The sequence below is a fragment of the Acinonyx jubatus genome, chromosome C1, assembly GCF_027475565.1.
Source record: "Acinonyx jubatus isolate Ajub_Pintada_27869175 chromosome C1, VMU_Ajub_asm_v1.0, whole genome shotgun sequence".
Lineage (NCBI taxonomy): Eukaryota > Metazoa > Chordata > Mammalia > Carnivora > Felidae > Acinonyx > Acinonyx jubatus.
Genome location: NC_069381.1, coordinates 16,999,833 through 17,020,443, shown reverse-complemented (window position 1 = coordinate 17,020,443; position 20,611 = coordinate 16,999,833). Strand labels below are relative to the sequence as shown.

The window sequence follows — 20,611 nt, the reverse complement described above, 5'->3', positions numbered from 1 at the left end:
GCCCCAACCCAGCCTTTTCCTTAAACCAACTTTCCAAAGTCATTTACCATTAGGCTGCTTTTGTTGTTAAATGCTGTCGGTTTGTTAGAGCATGCTGAGATGTCCCACAAGACTTGCCTGTCTCTCTTCCCTCTGGGTCAGGGCAACTTCTGGGGCTGCCGGGGGCTTTTCATTGAGGACCCTCACCAGGTGTATTTACTCCGTGTGGATTTCCCGACTGTAGGACCTCAGGCTGGGACCCTGGCGGCAGCCCAGTTATTTCTGCTGTGTAGACAGGACCCCTTCCTCTTCTAGGACGCTTTGACTTGGGGCAGCAGCAGCAGCACCTATTTTGGGAAATGCCTACATTTGGCATTGTTCCTTCTTCCTATTTTCTATTTGGGAAAAGAGCCCAGGACCTGAGTAGAGTAAAGGGAGTCTGAGGTGTGGCTGCCGATAACTTCTATCTGCCAGTGATTTACTTGCCTGGGATCTGCACTAAGACAAAAAGAACTTTTGCATTATTAACGATCATTGATCACAGCCTTCCAAAAAAGAGAGAGATTGAGAGAGATGGAGGTCCCTGGCCAATGATCAAATGGTAAACCAGGAGGGTGAGGTGTGGACAAAGCAGGGGAGGGCCAGGTGTGGGGACAGGAGGACAGAGAAGGACACTAGAAAGTCCGGAGGAACTGCTGATGGTTCGATGGGCCAGATGTCGAACGCTTGTGTGGGCTGCAAATAACCCAGAGGCAGCACTGCTGACCACTCCCTATACCCCCCTAAGGAGACTTGGGGACAAAAACTGTTGCCAAGGACAGAGGTCATTCATCATAATAAAAGGGTCAATTCAAGAAGACATGACAATCCTAATGGTGGATGGATTACCTAATAACAAGGCTTCAAAATACGAAAAAGCCCAGAAGATTTGGAAGGTCAGCTCCAGCCGGGCCGTGTGAAACCGGGACAGGAGACGTGTCCAGGCTGTGCTTCTTCAGTGGAGAGTTCTCCTTGCTCTCAAGTCTTCTCTCAGCCCTGGTTGTCTGGCACCGGGCGGATTCATCTCAGCACTGGAGGCGGGAGCGGCCCCTGCCTCTCCGACCTCAACTGCGATTCCTTTAGTCCCTCCCGAGGTCCTTGCCTCGGGTCGCTGCCTGGGAATGCCGGTTCCCCACATTTCTGCAGGGTCCACTCCCGCCTCCTGCCTCTGCTCAGATGCCACTCTCCCAGCGAAGCGACCTCATCTCTCTCTCTCGCCTGCTTTATTTTCTGCCGTGCCGTTTATTCTACAAACATTTTTATATGTTTTACTTATTACATGCATGTAAGCTCCATTGGGCCCACATCTGTTTTGTGCACTATGTCCCCCGTGCCTAGAACATGCCTGACACACAGATCACTAACTATTTGTTAAATGAAGAAAAAAAAAAAAAATCCCACCAGGGATGAAGGCGCAAGAGAGGTACGGCTGGGGGTCTCTGGGCGTGGCCCACCTCCCACCCGCCACTGCGGACCCAGTCCGCCCGCTCTCCTACAGGTGCGGCGCGGGGAGTCAGGGGCGGGGCCGGCGCCCACCCACCCCTGCGGCTGGGCCGGGGGTGGCGGCGGGGGCTCGGAGCTCCCCGCCGGGCCGGGACTGGAAGGGGCAGAGCCTGCGGGCCGCGGGCGGGGGGCAGAGTGGGGAGCGAGCCTCGCGGGGGAGGAGCTGGGGGAGGGGAGCGAGGAGGAGCGGCGGGCGCGGTTAGCGGGGCGCGGAGCGCGAGCCGCAGGGCGCCGGCCGGGGCGGAGGGAGGTGGGGCCGCGAGGGCGCGGGCCGGACCGAGCCCCCGGGGGCGGCGGGGCGGGCGGCGCCGGGAGCTCGGCTGGGGTGGCGGCGGAGATGCGGCGGCCGCCGGCGGAGAGACGCGGCGCGAAGCGAGGAAGCAGGACCCGGGCGGGCGAGCCCGGGGTCCGCACCTGCGCGGCCGGGAGCGGGTAAGCGCTCGGAGCCGAGTGCCGCCCGGGGAGGGGCGCACCGGGGCCCTCGCGGCAGCCAGTCCGGCCGCGGCGGCCGTCCCGAGGGCGCTGGGGCGGGGAGAGGGCGCCGCGCCTCGGGGTCTCGGTGACCCCGCGCGGCCCCCTTCTTGGCGCCTTCGGACGGGAAGCGCGCGCGCGCGGGGCAGGTGGTCCCGGAGGACGAGTCCGACCCGCGGGGAGCGTCTGGGGGCGCCGTCCGGGGCCCCGGGACGCAGTGGCGGGGGGGCGGGGGGCGAGACAGCGCCCGGAGGCGGCTGCGGGGTGCAGGCGCGCGTTCGGGGTGCCCCGCGCCGGGAAGAGACGGGGCGGGGCGGGGGGCGCGCCCCGGGGTCGGGGGCTGCGACGCCCCCGCGTGGCCCCGGGAGGCGGAGGGAAGCCGGGCGCTGCCCCCTGCCGGCCAGGGCGGCGTGCGACGCAGCGCGGGGCCGGTTCTTTCTGGAGGGGGAGTTGAATGAGCGAGCGTCCAGTGTGGAGCCTCGGTTTCCAGACCCGAAGCCCGGCAGGCCCTGACTTGCTTTGTGACCTTGGGCAGGTCACTGCCTCTCTTCGAACTTAAGTTTGCACATCTGCGCATCTTCTCCCACCCTGCAGGATCCGTGGGAATAAATGAGATGCTATAAGGATGCCTTTTTATAAACTGTAAAGTTCTATACAAATCCTAGCTAATCATGTAATGTCGGAACTGGAAGGGCGCAAAGAAATCTGCTTTGCTGCAGATGGGGAGAGTGGAGAATAAATCTTGCCCAAGGTCGCATTGCTTGGAAGAGGATATAAGACTAAAGTCCCCTGCCTCACCAGCTCTGGGGAAGGTCGAAGTTAAGAGCAGGTGCTCTCCATCAGATTGTCTGTATTCGCAAACCTGGCTTGGTTATTTACTAGCTGCCTGACCTTGGGGAAGCCCTGAACCTCTCTGAGCCGCGGTTTTCTCCCATGTGAAATGGGTTAAGAATGCAGCCTTCCAGGCTTGCCGTGCAAATCAAATGTGGTCTTTGCTCAGCACAGTACCTGGCCACAAGCAACAGCTCAGTCATTAGTGGCAATAATTGCTCTGGTCAAAGTCATCTCTCAGTCTCTTCCTTGGAATCAGCCTCCAGTGTTTTCTAATTGAGCACACATCACCAGTCTGTGCTGCCCTCTGGACTGCACAGCCACTGGCTGGGGTCTCAGCCTTCCTCACAACGACATGGAGGGACGCTTTACCAACAGCAGCAAGCAAGGCCTCTTGAGCAGCTGGGCCTTCTCCAGCCTTTGGTCCTGTCCAGCAAGTGGAGAGAAAACTGGTATCCAGCTAGGATGCCGGCTAGAGGGTGACATAGGAGGGAGGGGCTGGCCAGCTGGACATGACTGGGCAGGGCACAGGGCCTCCTCTCCTCCCCATGGCGGCTAGTACAGGCCTGGAAATACAGCGTGCTTTCTTAGAGTTTGTCAGTTACATGACGGGTAAATAATGAGGGTAGATTTACAGGGTGGTCCCTTTTCCCCAAGGCCCCAGATGGATGACAGTTCTTCATGAAGTGATGTGACTATAAGCAGAAATACAGATCCTCAGAGCTGGGAGTTCCTGGGACCTGAGAGGTCCCTCTCATTGCAGATAGCTCCTGTCTGAGGCACACAGAGGGGCAGGGGTCTGCCAAGGTCACGAGTATCCTCCAGCAAGCTGAAATCTGCAGACGCCGTTCAGTCTTTAACTTTCTCAGCAGCAGATGACCCTGCCGACTGCACCTTTACTCTGGACACCCTCTCTTCTGGTTCCTGCAATTTAACACTGTCATACTTGCCCTTCTTCGTCTCTTGTTTTTGCAGGTTTATCTTCCTTTCTACAGCCATTAGCTGCTCTGCTCCCCCAGGCCCTCTGCTCTGCTCGTACTAGACACTCTCCCTGGGTGATCTCATCCACCCCATTGGCTTTAGTTACCACCTCTGTGCATGTGACTCATAAAAGTTTGTCTCCAGCTCAGATCTCTCCTCAGGCTGTAGACCCATTTAGGTCTTATCAGCCTCACAGTGTTCTAGACCCTGGGGACATAGCGATGAGCTAGACAGAAGGTATGTTTTGGGAGTTGGTGGGGGTGGAGGGGGGAGACAAGTAACAGATGAGCAGAAAATGCCAGATAGGTTCAAGTGCTAAAATGAGCATCAAGCAGGGTGATGTGACAGAGGAGGAGAACTACTTGATATTGGCTGGTCAAAGCTTTGCCGAAGAGGTGATACTTAAGTGTGGGGCGGGCAGCCGGTAAGAGATGAAGTCAGAGAGGTGGCTTGGGGGGCAGGCAACATAGAGCCTTGTAGGCCACGGTGAGGATTTCGGATTTTGTTCTGAGATGGGAGCCGTTGGAGAGTTTCAGACTGCAGAGAGGGGCTGCTGTGATTTCTCCAGGGCTCAGGTGGGCCTCACAAAGGAGTTCTGTATTGATTGCAAGCCTACTGTGCCACAGTCACTGGAGTGCGGAGGGAATAGGTAGCCCTTCAAGGGGCTTCTAGCCCAGGAGTGAGAGGCACAGACAAACCTGGAGTCAGGAGAGGGTTTAAAGGAGGGAGATTTTGCTTCTGCTTCATCAGAAAAGGCTTCCTGGAGGAAGCGGCTTTTGAGAAGGGCCTCAGAGAACAGAGAGCAGATTACATTAGGCATGCATGAAGGCAAGGGTGCTCTTCCCTGCAGAGGGCAATCAGCCTGAACCAAGTGGCTCCAAATGTGTGGGGGGAGACAGGACCTGTAGGAGAGTAAGAGGTGAGGCGAGGGAGGAAGTCTGGGCTGCTCAGAGCAAGATCCTGGGTCTGGCCACTTAAGCACTGTGTGACCTTGAGCTGATTGCATTACCTTTCTTAGCCTCAAAGGGCTCATACTTGAAAGGGAAGTATGAGGGAAGAGAAGGGAGAAGGAGGGTGCCAAGTGCTGGGGATGGGTGGATGGGAACAGTATAACGGCTACCAAGGAGGAAACAGAAGGGGCTGGTGTGGATGAGAAAGAAGGTGGCTGTATTGAGTTTGGGACCTCCCAAACTCCCGTGAGTGGTGGAAGGAGTGGACAAGTTTCAGCAAAAGGAAAGTGTTGAATTTTATCCCGGGAGTGAAGGTGCAGTTGATGAGTAGATGAGGGGTACCCCACACAGAGGGCACTGGGCTTCCTGACACATGTATACCACTCACCCCCTTCCTGAACTCAAGTGCTGCAGGGAGACAGGCAGTCAGCAAGTGAGCCCAGTGGGGTGGGGAGGAGGGAGTGATCAGTTCCATCTCTTGGGTCCAGAGAAATCTCCAGAGAGCGTGGAGGAGATGGGAGGAAGGGCATTCCAAGTAGAGGGAATAGCCTGGACAAAGGCTCAGAAGAGTGAGAACCACAGTGTTTTTGCAGGAAGAGGTTCCCAGCCATGCAGAGATGGGGCGTTCTGCTGAGTGCAGGTGAATAAAAGGAGGAGAGGAAGGGCTGGATTCTGGGTGGGAAAGCAACAGGACGTGAATAAAAAGGAGTCAGGATGCAGGGAGGGCAAGGTTCTCTCAGTCCTGTGGAGCAGGTGTCACTTGCTGATTGCATCTGTCCTCCAGTGCTCAGCTCCATAGCCACTTTCAGAGGGGCTCTCAGAGTTGTGGCAGGTTATCTGTCCCTCCTACTTTCCCCACGCCTCCCTTCATGCTCCGATGTCATCTCCATCATGTCTGTGGACCCGGGCTCCAGGAGGGTGTTCCTGGGGCCACCGCAAGTCTTCCCAGGGTCCACATATGTTGCTTATGCCAACACGTGGCGGGCTTTAAATAGATAGCTATTAAATGGATGAGGAAACAGGCTCAGAAAAACTTGCCCAAAGTCACAGAGCTAGTAAGTGGCAGAGCTGGGGAGCAAATCCAGTCTACCTGACTCTGAAGCTTGTGCTCCCAACACAGCTGTATTGTGCCTCCCAGCAGGGCGAACAGGTGGTGAATAGCAGGTTTGGATCCTGTAAGCACTAACAGATTCAGTGTTTGATTTCTAGGAACTGAATTCCTGTTGTTCATATCTTGCTTATCCAGTCTGGAGAAGACAGCCTCTCGTTTGTCCTGAAAATGGTTTCACTCCATCAAGCTCAGGTGTTGTCTGGGGACCCAGATGTGCAGCATGGGGGAGTGGAAGGTTGAGCTCCAGGACCCTGGGGTGCAGCCCTAAAGGTTTCTGGTAGAGTGTGGTCTGCCCCGCCAGTCTGCTCGGAGAATTACTCCCCTAGTATGGAAACTCAGATTGAGATGACTGGGAGATTTGAGGATGCCAAAAGCATATGGTGTGAAACGGCCACGAGAGTCACCAGACACTTCTGTCCTGAGTCTCAAGTTCCTGCTGCAAATGGGAGGCAACGGAAGGAGCTCTGACGGGAATCTGAAGACTTGATCTCTGCCTGTGACTCACTGTGTGCCCTTGGGCAAGTGTCTTACCCTCTCTGGGCCTCTCTCCCTGTCAGCACCATGAGGGAGTTGGACTAGAGGATTCCCGAGTCTTTCCCGCTCTGACGCTCAGATCCTTCGTAAACCCTAGAGCTGACGTCGCTCTCATCCCTTGCACGACTCATTGTGGTGCAGGAAGCAACAGCACCGCCTTGTCAGAAATGCCGAATCTCAGGTCCCGCTCTGGTCCCATGGAGTCAGGGCCTGCACTTTCCATACGGTCCCCAGGGAGTGCGTGTGCTCCTTCCAGCGTGAGATGTGCTGCAGTGGCTGTTTCTGCCCTCTCTCTGATCTGTGCTGCGAAGGCAGGCGGAGAGGTACGTGCTGAGGGCTGACGGCAGAGCTCATTCAGGTGGGAGTGATGGAGCCTGGCATAGAACACGTCCCCAACAAAGAGTTTGTGAGTGTGTGCAGGCGTGTGTGTGTGTGTGGGGGGGGGTGATTGTGCAACGAAGGAGGGAGTGGAACTGACTCGTTCACCTTTCCTGAGCGGGGGAGCATGGAGACAGCAAGCTGGACTCCTATCCTAGATCTGCAGTCTCAGACCAGCCATGTCTCGGAGCCGCAGTCCTCTGCCCTGGGAAATGGGAATAATACCCGTAAGACTGACTTCAGAGGTTGTGGTCGGCCTTAAATGAGTTGATAAACGAGAAGTGCTTAAAACAGTGCCTGGCATATAACAAGCTCTTGATAACACTGGCCGTCACTTTACTACTACTACCACCGGTCTCCCCCCGCCCCACAGCCTCCTGTTCCGCCCCAACCCTGCCCCTGGATTGTGCGGCGTTCCCAGAGGACCGAGATCCGAAATGACCCCTAGGGGGCAATATCACCCCTGTTGAGAACCCCTGGTTCTAGAGCACTGCCAGCCAATAGAAATAGAAAGCAAGCCAGATTGTATATATAAACCACATCTTCTTTATCCATTCATCAGTGGATGGACATTTAGGCTCTTCCATAAAAATGCAATACTACTTGGCAATGAGAAAGCATGAAATCCTGCCATTTGCAGCAACGTGGATGGAATTGGAAGGTATTATGCTAAGTGAAATAAGTCAGAGAAAGACAGATATCATATGTTTTCATTTATATGTGGAACTTGAGAAACTTAACAGAAGACCATTGAGGAAGGGAAGGGGAAAAATAGAGGTAGGGAGGCAAACCATAAGAGACTCTTAAATACAGAGAACAAACTGAGGGTTGATGGGGGGTGTAGGGGGCAGGGGAAATGGGTGATGGGCATGGAGGAGGGCACCTGCTGGGATGAGCACAGGGTGTTGTATGTAAGCAATGAATCACGGGATCCTAACCCCCAAAACCAAGAGCACACTGTATACATTGTATGTTAGCCAACTTGACAATATATTAAAAAAAAAAAAAGAAAGCCACAAAGTTCATTTTAGATTTAGAAAATTTAGAGGTAGCTGTGTTAAAAGAAGAAAAAAGTGAAATTAATTTCAATCATATTTTATTTACTCAATAGGTCCAAAATATTATCATGCAACTGATATAAAAAATTGTTAGTGAGATATTTTATTCTTTTTTTTAACTAACTCTTTGAAACTCAGTGTGTTTTGGGGTGCCTGAGTGGCTCAATAGGTTAAGTGACCAGCTCTTGATTTTGGCTCAGCTCATGATCTCAGAGTTTGTTGAGAGCCCATATAGGGTTCTGTGCTGACAGCGTGGAGCCTGCTTGGGATTCATTCTCTCTATCTCTCCCTCTTTCTCTCTCTCTGTCTCTCTCAAAATAAGTCAATAAACATTAAAAAAAGAAGAGGAAAATGACACTCAGTGTGTTTTACACTACAGCACATCTCAGTGGCCACCTTTAAAGCACTCAGTGGCCATGTGTGGCCAGGATTGGCTATTCTAGAGTTTCTCAGCACTGGCTCTCAATCCCAGCTGTGTCACATACTACCTGTGTGGCCTTAGGCCAGTCATTTTCACTTCTCTAGACCTCAGTTTTCTCATCTGTAAAATGGGCATACTAACTCTGCCCCAAGGAGTAGTTAGAGGCAGATGATGAGAGTTTAAAACCCCATTTGCCCACTTTTGCACAAGCATGGGAGAATCTAGTGAGTTGTCAACCAACCACAAAGGCAAGAGCCTTTATGTAACACGCTTAGTCTTCCAAGGTGGCCCCTTCCCTGCTGAAAGCTGGTAATAACCCAGTGCCAAGTTGAAAGTAGGAAGAGGCTGAGTTCTCATACTTCCCTGGCTATTGCAAAGGCCTGGAAAACGGGCTTTGCCTGCCTTGGACTTTTTAAAGATAACCAGCGATCACCCAGGCCAGAGGTTCTCAATCTCCTCGAAACATTCAGGGAGCTTGAAAAAATTACAGTGCCTGGGCTCTAGGTGGGGTAAGGACTGGACATTTGTATATATTTTTTAACAGTATTTGTATGTTTTTAAAGCTCCCCTAGGAGATTCTAATGCACAGCCAGAGAATCTCTGATCCGGTCCAACCCTCGCGTTTTCAAGATGGAGAAACTGAGGCCCAGAGCAGGGACTCACTTATCTGAGGGCACAGAGAGTTCATGACAGAGCCAAGCAAAAGCTTAGGGCTCCCACCTCTCAAGCCAGGCTCTGTTCGCAGAGTCCATTCCTCACCAGTTCAGGGAGACTTTCATAAACAGGTATTGATCTCTTGCTCTGGGTCAGGTGTCAGGGCTGTAGGGGTTAAATAAGACATGGTCCCTGCACTCAAGGTCCAGTGATGGAGACAGTCCAGCATGGTAAGCACTGTGTGGTGGCCAACCAGAAGCAGGATATCTAACCCAAGCTGGGCTGGGGGGAGGTTAGGGAAGGCCTCCTGGGGAGACACCAGAGCTTAGTCCTGAAGTGTGATTTGGGTTAGGCAACCAGAGGGGATACTTTCCAGGCAGAGGACACAACAGGGACAGAGGTTCAGAACAGGAAACAGCACTGGGCTCCCTGTGCCATGAAAACTACCAAATCTGTGCCACCAGAGTACAAAGGTCACAGCCAGCTGGGTCAGGAGATGATGCTGGAAATATAAATAAAGACCAATTCATAAAGGGTCTCTTAGACCAAGCTGTGAAGCTGGGACTGAATCCCAGGTGCCTTGGGAGCCACTAGACGATTGTAAAAGAGTGACATGGTCAGACTTTTAGTTAAAAGGAAGATTCTGGATGTGATATGGTAAGCGAATAGAGAGAGGCCAGCAGTGGCAGCAGGGAGACCATTTAAGCCAAAGAAGATGGTGGCCTGAAACAGGAGAGTGGTGGCAAGGGCAGAGAAGGGAGAAAAGAGCCAAGGCTGAGTTAGGTTTATGCATTAGAATTTAGTTATTCAGCAAATGAGGGGACTATATCAGTCAGCTATTGCTGTGTAACAAACCATCCCCAAACTGAGTGGATTAAAAGGACATTTATTACTACGAGTCATGCATCAGGAGATTGGCTGATTTAATCTGAAATTGGCTGGGCATTTCTACTGGTTTAGCTGGGCTCACACATACATCTGTTGGTCAGTTGAGGGGCTCTGTTCTAGGCTGGCTTTGGCTGGGGCAGTTGGCTGAAGTGGCTTTGCTTCATGTGTCTTCGCCTCCTCTCGGGACCAGTGGGCTCGCCCGTACATGTTCTCGTGGCAATGGCAGAGTGCAAGTGGCAACATGCACAGCCTCTTCAAGACTAAATCTGAAACTGGCTCATTGTCATTTCTGCCTCATGCTGTTGACTATAGCTAGTCCATGCTGAATTCGGACTTGAGGGACAAGGAAATATACCCCTCCTTTTGACAGGGGAAGGTGGAGGCAGCACAGGGTAGTAGAAACACTGAGCTGAGCTGCGAGGGGTGCCAACCCTCGCTATGTGGTCCTGGACAAGGTACCTGCCTCTCTGGGCATCAGCAATCTCAGCTGATTAGATTGGATTGCATCATTTAAAATGTTCTTCTAGGGTGCCTGGGTGGCTCAGTTGGTTAAGCATCCAACCTTGACTCAGGTCATGATCTCTCAGGTCTGTGAGTTTGAGCCCCACGTCGAGCTCTGTGCTGAAAGCTCTGAGCCTGCCTGGAGCCTGCTTCAGATTCTGTGTCCCTCTCTCCCTCTACCCCTTCCCCACTCATGCTCTGTCTCTCTCAAATGAATAAACATTTACAATTTTAAAAAAATAATAAAAATAAAATGTTCCTTCTAAATCATGTTTGCCAGTGGGGCACCTGGGTGTCTCAGTCAGTTGAGTGTCTGACTTTGGCTCAGGTCATGATCTCGCAGTCCATGAGTTTGAGCCCCGCGTCGGGCTCTGTGCTGACAGCTCAGAGCCTGGAGCCCGTTTCGAATTCTGTGTCGCCCTCTCTCTCTGCCCCTCCCCTACTCATACTCTGTCTCTCTCTCTGTCAAAAATAAATAAACATTTAAAAAAATTTAAATCATGTTTGCCGGAGAGGGACTGTTAATTATAACTAACTGTAATTGATGGAGCATTTACTATATGTCTGGGCTTTCTGTTCGGCTCACTAATACATAACAGCAGTTTGAGGTTCGTATTGTTATTATCCCCATTTTCTTTCTTCCTTTCTCCCTCCCTTCTTTCCTTTAAAAGATTTTATTCTTAAGTAATCCCTATACCCAGCATAGGGCTCTGTACCCAACCCCGAGATCAAGAGTTGCACACTCCACCGATGGAGCCAGCCAGGCGCCCCTTGTCCCCATTTTCCACCTGAAGAAACAGCTCAGAGAAGTTAAGTGACAAGCCCAGGGTGTCCTTTTGACCCGTAGAACTGGTGGCTAAGGTTCTTAGGCACTTAGGCACTTAACCACTACTTTTTGGGGGTAAACGTTTTACAAAAACAAAAGTGCCCCAAACACACGTGTACAGCCTGATGAACTTTCAAAGATGAACACACCCAGCTGGAGAAATAGAACATGACCTTCATTCACCCAGAAGCCCTCTCGTGCTCCCTCCCAGTCACTGCATCCCCTTGCCTCAAGGGCAACACTCTCACATGACTTCCATCCGTGTAGGTCTGTTTTGCCTATTCTTGAACTTTGTGAAATTTGAATCACATGTGGTATCACAGTGTTGAGCATAAGAAGCTTCTTCTGTATGGTTGTGTGTAGGGGACAGTTGGCATTCCTTCTCACTGATGTGTGATATTCTGCTGGATGGATATGCCACAGTCATTTGTCCCTTCTTCCGCTGCTGTCTGTCTGGGTAGTTTTCAGTTTATGGCTGTTAAATAGTGCCTATGTGAACAATTCTTACACAAGAGTTTAGGCGGATGTACATGCATGTTTTTGTTAGTTCTAGAGCTGGGAGTGGAGGTTTTTGGTCAGCGGTTTAGCTATGTTTTATCTTCTACATTTTCCAGATTTTATAATTAGAGAAACGGGTGAAAGATTGACTCGCTCAAGATACTAATTAGAAGTCAAAACTTGCACTCAGCTGTAGATAGACAGATACACACACACACGTACATACCCCTGTTGACACTTCTCTAGTCTTACCCACATACATTATTTCATGCTCCTGATGCCCCCCAGGAGGTAAAATTGATACTGTGATTTTACAGGGAAGGAAACTGAGGCTGAGGGAGGTCCCATGCCATAGAGAGAAGGAGACGATATAACAAATGTGGATGCGCTTTGTAAAATACAAAGCATTCTGGGGCGCCTGGGTGGGTCAGTCGATCAAGTGTCCGACTTCGGTTCAGGTCATGATCTCACGTTTCATGGGCTCGAGCCCAGCATTGGGCTCTGTGCTGACAGCTCAGAGCCTGGAGCCTGCCTCAGATTCTGTGTTTCTCTCTCTCTCTCTCGAAAATAAATAAACATTAAAAAAAATAAAATGTAAAGCACTCTTCAGATTTGTGGAGAATGATTGCCCCATCCAGGGCTCATGCAGCCATACCGCACGGCTTTTAGAGAAAGATCAGACAACAATTTCTCTGGGGGGTATTTTTCCTACTGCAACAAATCTTTATCACAGAACCCTGTTTTGTTTTGTTTTGTTTTTCCTTACAAAAGGATGAGCCTGGCTTCTGAGGCTACATTAAACCCACATATCCTCTTGGTTTCTGGCAAGGTTTTATGACTCCGTTAAGATAAAGATCCTTCAGAAAGGGGAGGTGACTGATCTTCTGCAAACCGAATGAGCCCTGGGTAGGAAACCCTTGTTAAGACGGCTCCAAAGAGGCCCTGCTGGGGACCAGCCACTGTCTGGGCTTGTACCCTTCCCACTGAATCCACAGAGCAGTTCTGGGAGAAAGGTGCTGTTACCCCAATTTACAGATGAAGAAGAAATCCCAGGAGGTGAAATGACTTGCCTCCATCTCACAGTTGGGATTGTTTGGAGAGGAAGGAACCCAGAAATCCTGCTGGGGGCCTGTTGGACTGTTTCTCAGTCCATTTGAACTGGCTCAACTAGGAAAAGCGTGAGCTGGTACAAACAAGGTTTCCTGGGTACAGAGGTCACTCATGGACATCCAAGAATAGGAAGGAGTGCCATTGGGTCTGGAAGCTTCCTTTCTCCTCCTCTCTTGAGGTAGGTGGTTCTCCTTTCTCTGCTCTTTTCTCTGTTCCCTCCCTTCTGCCTCTCTCTGCAGACCTCTTATTTACCACCGCTTTTCTGCGGCCCCCAAACCTGCCTTGGCCTCAGTCATGACAGTGGCCAGACATCAGCCTCAGGATCCTTAGCTTGAAGTTTGTTCCCCTTCCATCATCAATCCATTAACCTGCTCACAGTCTCTTTGCTGAATTCCCAGGAGAGAATCTGGTTGGTCCATTTGGGGTCCCATGTCACCCTGGTCCAATCAGCTGTGGGTAGAGGTGGTCTGTGGAGCAAGTTGAGAATGAGACTCTGGTGTCCACCACCGCCCCCGCCACCCCCCACCCCTCCCCCATCTCACAGCAGAGACATTAGAGCTGGGGGTGGATGGTGTAGCTGGGGTCTGTGTAACTTGATTTCGGGGAGATGCTACTGGGCTGAGGGGAGTCCTCGCTGCTGCCATGATGGCTCCCGGGGGTGGGCAGGGGAGAAGCTCCCTAGTGTGGCTGGTAGTTCCGACAATGGCAGACATCACTCACCAAAATGGATATTGGTGACTCGTTGGACAGTGGACAGAAGACACCTTGTTGCTTGCAGGCCTGAATGTACTCGGACGCATCCTAGAGAAACCAGAGAACTCGTCATTCACTATGTCGGGCATTTGGATCCATGATCTTATCAGTTCTTCCCAAGCTCCTTTGAGGAATGGATTATCATCTCCATCACTGAGGCTGTGCAGGCCCAGAGAGCTTAAGTGACTTGTCCAGTGGCCATAGCAAGAAAATGGACAACAGGAACTGGATCCCGATCCTGCCTGACTTAAATGTATGCTTTTAGCCATTGCCTGTCATCTTTGTCACCCTCATTACATTTGTTCAGGTCTCCACAATTTAATGCACATCATGTACATGATCTTATTGGAAGTACTAAACACCCTTTGGGGCAGCATAGCCATGCTTATGTTCCCATTTTACCAAGGAAGAAATTGAGCGTCAAAGGGAAGTCGTGACTTGCCCTTGGTTACCTGCTGGTGGGTGGCAGAGCTGGGACCAGAACCCAGAACTTCTAGATTCAAATGTATCAACAGGTATTCATGTATCAAAATATATCAGTGCTAGTCTTGGTAGTAGGGTTCTTTTTTGGTTTTTTTTACAAGGTACAAAACTGATTAAGAAAAATTACAAATCTATCATTCCCTACAAAAGAGTATATCTAAAATATACCTACAGTTCAAAGAATAATAATAAACGTCTATGTACCTACCACCGCCTTAAGAAATAGAACATCATTGATACCTTTAAAAACCCTCCACCATCATATTCCTGCATTTTCTCCCCTCCAGGGGTGACCACCATCCTGGATTTTATATTTAATATTTCCTTGCTTTCCTTATGGCTTTGCCACATATATTTGTATCTCTAGACAGTGTGTTTCTTCTTACATGTTTTTGGCTTTGGCACTAAGTGTTGATGAGACGCACCCACTTTGACGCACGCAGCTTTGGTTTACTTAGGTTTGCTTCTCCGTGGTGCTTTCAGAGGAAAACGCCACGTTCTACCACTCTGCTGTGGATGGACGTTGGGCGGTTTCTAGTTGTTCGTTCTAATCAACGCCACCGTGACCATTCTTGTTCCTCTCTGCTGGTGAACACAGAGAACAGTTTCTCTGCTGTGTGTAAATTACTGGGTGGTGAGGTAATCATTGCATCTTTTGCCTTATGAGATAATATCAGATTGTTTGCTAACGAGGTTCCTCCACTTCACGCTCTACTAGTGGTAGGTGACAATTCCTGTTGGTCCACACCCTCACCAAATGACGTGACATGACCGATTCAAAATGTTTTACCTATTGGCTAGGTGAATATGGTATCTCACTGTTTTTGTTTTTTGTTTTTTAAGTTTATGTCTTTATTTTGAGAGACAGAGCATAAGCAGGGGAGGGGCAGAGAGAGAGGGAGAGAGAGAGAATCCCAAGCAGGCTCCGCACTGTCAGCACAGAGCCTGACTCAGGGCTTGAACTCACAAACAGTGGGATGGTGACCTGAGCCAAAATCAAGAGTCAGACACTTAACCAACTGAGCCACCCAAGTGCCCCCTCTCTGTTGTTTTAATTTGCTTTAATTTGTTTTAACCAGTTTCACTCCTGGAAGCACATCTATTATTTGCAGTGCGATAGGAGAGGTAGTTGTTTATAGAGCTACGGTCTTTGTCTCCAAAGGTGGCTGGGTTATGGGAAATGCCCCCAACTTTGTCTAGGGTAGGGAAGGACAGCAGGCAGGAGAGGAGGGAGGCAGCCTCAGAATCGTGTGGCTTCCCTCAGAATTCCAGCCCAGAATTCCTAACCCTAACCAAGGTAAGCCACCCTGTCCTTCCCAAGATGTCACCCACCAGCCTCCCAGGCTTTTCTGAGCCCACGCCTTTCACTGAATGAGGTCATTGGAATGCCTGAAACACAAGGAGTGACTGCATGGGTTTGTGGGGGCAAGCATACAGTCTTTCGTGAGAAAAGACTGCACCGAGTCTGTCTGGAAAGGAGAAGATTCCAAAGAATCCAACCCAACTTCACATTTTCCATGTGAACCAAAGTGGGAGAAAAACCAGAGGCTTTTGAGGTGGAGCACAGAGCGAGAGGGGTCAGGAGAGGCCATCATTTTCACCTATCATCGTGAGGCCCCAAACCAGTTTCACTCCTGGAAGCACATGTGCCTTAAGGCTTTTTCTTCCTGATCAAGGCAGCGTGAAGAAGGATGGAAATTTCAAGAGTAGCTCTGGACCCAGTTTTTCCACTTCCACCTGAGTGACCTTGGGCAGTTATGTCACCTCTGTGAGTGTGGTCAGCTCATTTGTAAGGTGGGGGCCACACTGCCCACGTCACAGGGGTGACTCTTGGCCCCAGGGCCAGCTCCATGCCTGGAACATAGCAAGAGCTCTATGGAAGACATAATAATAATACCCTTCAAACTTTGGGAATGTTTTTGAGCAGGTGGTTTAAGATTGGTTTTCTTAAATTGAGACTGTTTCCCCACCTCTATGAAGATATTTAAAAAAAATTTTTTTTTTTAATATTTGTTATTTTGAAAGAGAGAGAGAGACAGAGTGCATACAGGGGAGAGGCAGAGAGAGAGGGAGACACAGAATCCGAAGCAGGCTCCAGGCTCCGAGCTGTCACCACAGAGCCTGACGTGGGGCTCGAACTCACGGACTGTGAGATCATGACCTGAGCCGAAGTCGGATGCTCAACTGACTGACCCACCCAGGTGCCCCGGTACTGTTCTTGGTAACCCTGTATATCAGGGGCTACCCACGGGCCCCACAGACTTCAGCTGGGCTCATGCCAGAGATGGGCCTTGTACAGAGCGGGCTCTGGATTCTCTCACCCTGATCACTGATTCGGAGTCCCAACCTCCAAGAACCCCACATCTCTAAAAACTGAAACTCAGATTCAAGCCCAGAGGGGCACAGAGGAGAAAATGAGTCTTTAAGGTTTTTTGTGGCCAAACTGCCAGTTTCCATTTGGAAAGCTGACTACATTTTCTGGATTTGAACTTTCACTGTGAAAAAATGCTTAAGGTTTTAATTTTTTTTTTTTTTGCAATTAACCTCTTCACTAACCAAAAGGTGTTTCTGTTTTTGCTTTTTTTGTTTGCTTTAAGAATCATGCATGCTCAGGGGTGCCTGGGTGGCTCAGTTGGTTGAGCGTCTGACTTCAGCTCAGGTCATGATCTCGTAGTTGATGAGTTCGAGCCCCATGCCAGGCTCTGTGCTGACAGCTCGGAGCCTGGAGCCTGCTTCAGATTCTGTGTCTCCCTTTCTTTCTGCCCCTCCCCTCCTCATGCTCTGTCTCTCTCTGTCTCAAAAATAAACAAACATTTAAGAAAAAAAGCATCATGCATGCTCATTCTAGGAAATTTGGAAAAGTTTTATGAACAGAAGAAAGGTCACCTCCCCCTCCCCAATTCCTAGAGAAAAACATTGTAAAAATGTGGTGTCTTTCCTGGTGACCCTTATTTCTTTTCTTTTCTTTTCTTTTCTTTTCTTTTCTTTTCTTTTCTTTTCTTTTCTTTTCTTTTCTCTTCTTTTCCTGTGTGTGGAGTTATTTTGTTTACTTTTCAGATTCATAATTTACAAAGCTGATTTCATGTATTTGTAACAAGCCTGTGATGCTTCCAACAGCTCTGTCCCCTCTGGGAATTGTGGGGGTGGGGCACATTGCCCTCCCCCGTATTCTCCCTACACTTCTGACAATGCCAGTGTCACTGCACCGTTGCCAGCACTAAGCAGTACGCTTTTAAACTGACGGTTAATCTCAAGTGTCTACATTGTCCTTCTAAAACCTCTTTCCTCTTTTTCTTTTTTTAGCCCTAGAGCTCTGAACATGTGCCCCTGTCGATGAACCCACAGTGATCTGTGTGTTTTGCCTTCTCCCAGCTCATGCACACTTCAGGTCTTGGTAACCAGGATGTGTTGTCTATTCAGGCTCAAACCGATCACTGGGACAGGAACCGATGTTAAGTGCCACTTGATGTGTCAAGATGAACCTGGGGAAATGGTGAGCTATTGACTGGACTGCTTTTCTGAATCTGCTGGTACTTCTTTTGAAAGTTTTAAAAGCTCCCCAGAGGAAACCTGAAACCCAGACTCTTCTCAGAATAGGATGGGGGAAATTCTGAAGTTTTCATTAAACACATTTATCCCTCAAGTTTTGGAAGGAGCCAAAATGCCAAAAGCAAGAGTCCCAAAGCATGGCCCACACTGGTGTATGATATTCTGATAAATGTCTAACAAATTCAGCACATGTCCCCTGGGCTTGACCGTTTGCTGGACAAACTTTCAGAATAGTGAGACATCTTGGGATTCATCCCATTTAGGAAAGACCTTTAACTATCAGCTGTCGTCTCAATGTTCTTCAAATAGTCAAGTCTTCTCGAGGTCCTATCACTGTGGTCTGTTCTGATGGAAGGTTCCCACCAGCGTGCAACAGAAGGATGACCTTGCTCTGTAAGCAGGACAACTGTGAAAGGAGCTGGGGGTGTCAAAGTCTGTGGGAAGAGAGAGCCACCTAGAATGTCCCTGCCAAACCAGTCACTGAAAGACCTTCTCCAGGAGGCCTCTAACAGATCCCTGAATGCTACAGAAACCCCAGAGACTTGGGGTCCAGGGACACTCCGGGCCCTCAAGATCTCTCTTGCTCTGCTCCTTTCCATCATCACACTGGCCACGGTCCTTTCCAATGCCTTTGTGCTTACCACCATCTTCCTCACCAGGAAGCTCCACACCCCAGCTAACTATCTCATCGGCTCCTTGGCCATGACGGACCTCTTAGTCTCCATCTTGGTCATGCCCGTCAGCATCGCCTATACCATCACCCACACCTGGAGCTTTGGCCAGATCCTGTGTGACATCTGGCTGTCTTCTGATATCACGTGCTGCACGGCCTCCATCCTGCATCTCTGTGCCATTGCTCTGGACAGGTACTGGGCCATCACTGACGCCCTGCAATATAGTAAACGCCGGACAGCGGGCCGCGCGGCCGCCATGATTGCCACCGTCTGGGTCATCTCCATCTGTATCTCCATCCCGCCACTCTTCTGGCGGCAGGCCAAAACTCACGAGGAGATGTCAGACTGCCTGGTGAACACGTCTCAGCTCTCCTACACCATCTACTCCACGTGTGGGGCCTTCTACATCCCTTCTGTGTTGCTCATCATCCTCTATGGCCGCATCTACGTGGCCGCCCGGAACCGCATCCTGAATCCGCCTTCGCTCTATGGGAAGCGCTTCACCACGGCCCATCTCATCACGGGCTCTGCGGGGTCCTCGCTCTGCTCCCTCAGCTCCAGCCTCCATGAGGGGCATTCCCATGCGGCTGGCTCCCCTCTCTTTTTCAACCACGTGAAAATCAAGCTGGCTGATAGTGTCCTGGAGCGGAAGAGGATTAACGCCGCTCGAGAGAGGAAAGCCACCAAAACCCTGGGGATCATTCTGGGGGCCTTTATCATCTGCTGGCTGCCCTTCTTCGTTGCATCTCTGGTCCTTCCCATCTGCCGGGACTCCTGCTGGCTCCACCCAGCGCTCTTTGACTTCTTCACCTGGCTAGGCTATTTAAACTCCCTCATCAATCCAATAATATATACTGCATTTAACAAAGAGTTTCGGCAAGCATTTCAGAAAGTGGTCCATTTCCGGAAAGCCTCCTAGTCTTATTTGGTGGTGACTCTTGTTATCTTTTGTGACCTGTAACCCAACTGGAATTGTCTTGTTTGTTTCTCCAGAGATTTGGGCCAATCCTGGGCTCTTGGGTTTTGGTTCCATCAATAGAATTGTTCGGCGTTCTCTTCCTCCTCTTGTCTTCTTGACTTCGGTGCCACCAAAAGCTTTGTGAAGGGGGACAAGACCGGAGATTCCACTTATTATTCCAATATTTTCACAGCTCCTCCATGTTGGAAGAAATGCGACCCACAGGATTCCCCATTGATTCGATTCAGAGGGGAAGCTGTCTGACTCTGTAGAAAGATCCCAGGTACAAATGGGAGGCTTTCTGGTTTACCTAAGTTTTGTATGGAGCTCAATGTAGGGTAGATGAGGTGAATGACCTGAGCCGAAAGAGAATTGGGAGTCAGGATGGAGGGGTCTCCATTCCATATGGAGCCTTGATTGGAAAATAACACCCAGATCAACTGCCATGTATCCTTCCTCCTTCCCCAGTATCTCTGTACCACCTTAATGTTCTGAAAAGTTAAAGACCACAATCACCCTCCGTGAAGTAGATCGACAGGCTTTGGACCCACCAAGCTTTGAGTGGGACACCATTCTGAATTTTGTTTTCTGAATTATTTTTTTACATCCTGTTCTCATCAGAGATCTTAAGATGTTGAGTCTTGTCGAATAAAAAGCATGAGACGTCATGGTCAGTAAAGTCTTTGGGTAATCTCCCCCCTCTCCCTGGATGGAGAAGCCTTTCAGTTCACTTCAGTCTCCCGTATTTATTGAGCACCTACCACAGGCCAGGCCCTGTGCCAAAATCCTGGCATCTGTTATCTCAGTAGAGCCTCATCACAATGAGAGCCAGTCTCACATGATGATTAAAGCTGAGCGTCTGATGCCTCAGTTCAAATCCAAGTACCACCAATTTCTAGCAAGGTGGTCTTGGACAAGTTTCTTAATCCTTCTTTGCCTCACTTTCCTCAACTGTAAAATGGGAATCAGAATAGGCATGTTACTGTATAAAAATAATAGGCACAATTTATTGAGTGCCTACAATGCCCTTTGTGTACATTTTCTTGTTTGCGCTTCAGCCCCATTTTATAGATGCAGTAAAGAAATGTTCATGTTGTTAGAGAAGATTTCATAAAGAGGGGACACTTCAGCAGACTCCCAAAAGATGGGCCCTTGTGGAATAGGAGGCTCAGGAAGGGGAGATGTGATGAGGCCTCTTGGGAGAGATAGAGCAAAGGAAGGTAGGACGGTCACACCAAGTGGAGGAAAGAACAAGAACAAAAATGGGAGGTCTGTCCTGCTCAATGGGGTCTCTGGGCTCAGAGAGAAGAATGAGAGCCAGGGATACGGGATATCAGGAAGGAGGGAAAAGAAGGATGCCAAAATGGGGTGGGGGAGGCACACAGAGAAGTCTTGTGCTGACCTTGAAGGTGCTGAACACCTCACAATGTGCTCCCTGGACCCTCTGCATTCTATACAGGG

General features: G+C 50.1%; 1 protein-coding gene across 1 annotated transcript; it reads left to right on the top strand.

Moving 5' to 3' along the window:
* The first annotated feature begins 1,813 nt into the window (after positions 1-1,813).
* Positions 1,814-19,818, top strand: HTR1D (5-hydroxytryptamine receptor 1D). The gene is made up of 2 exons (XM_027060118.2): positions 1,814-1,953; positions 17,273-19,818. The coding sequence occupies exon 2, from the start codon at positions 17,978-17,980 to the stop codon at positions 19,109-19,111; it is 1,134 nt and encodes a 377-aa protein (XP_026915919.1). The 5' UTR covers positions 1,814-1,953; positions 17,273-17,977; the 3' UTR covers positions 19,112-19,818.
* Positions 19,819-20,611: the final 793 nt, after the last annotated feature.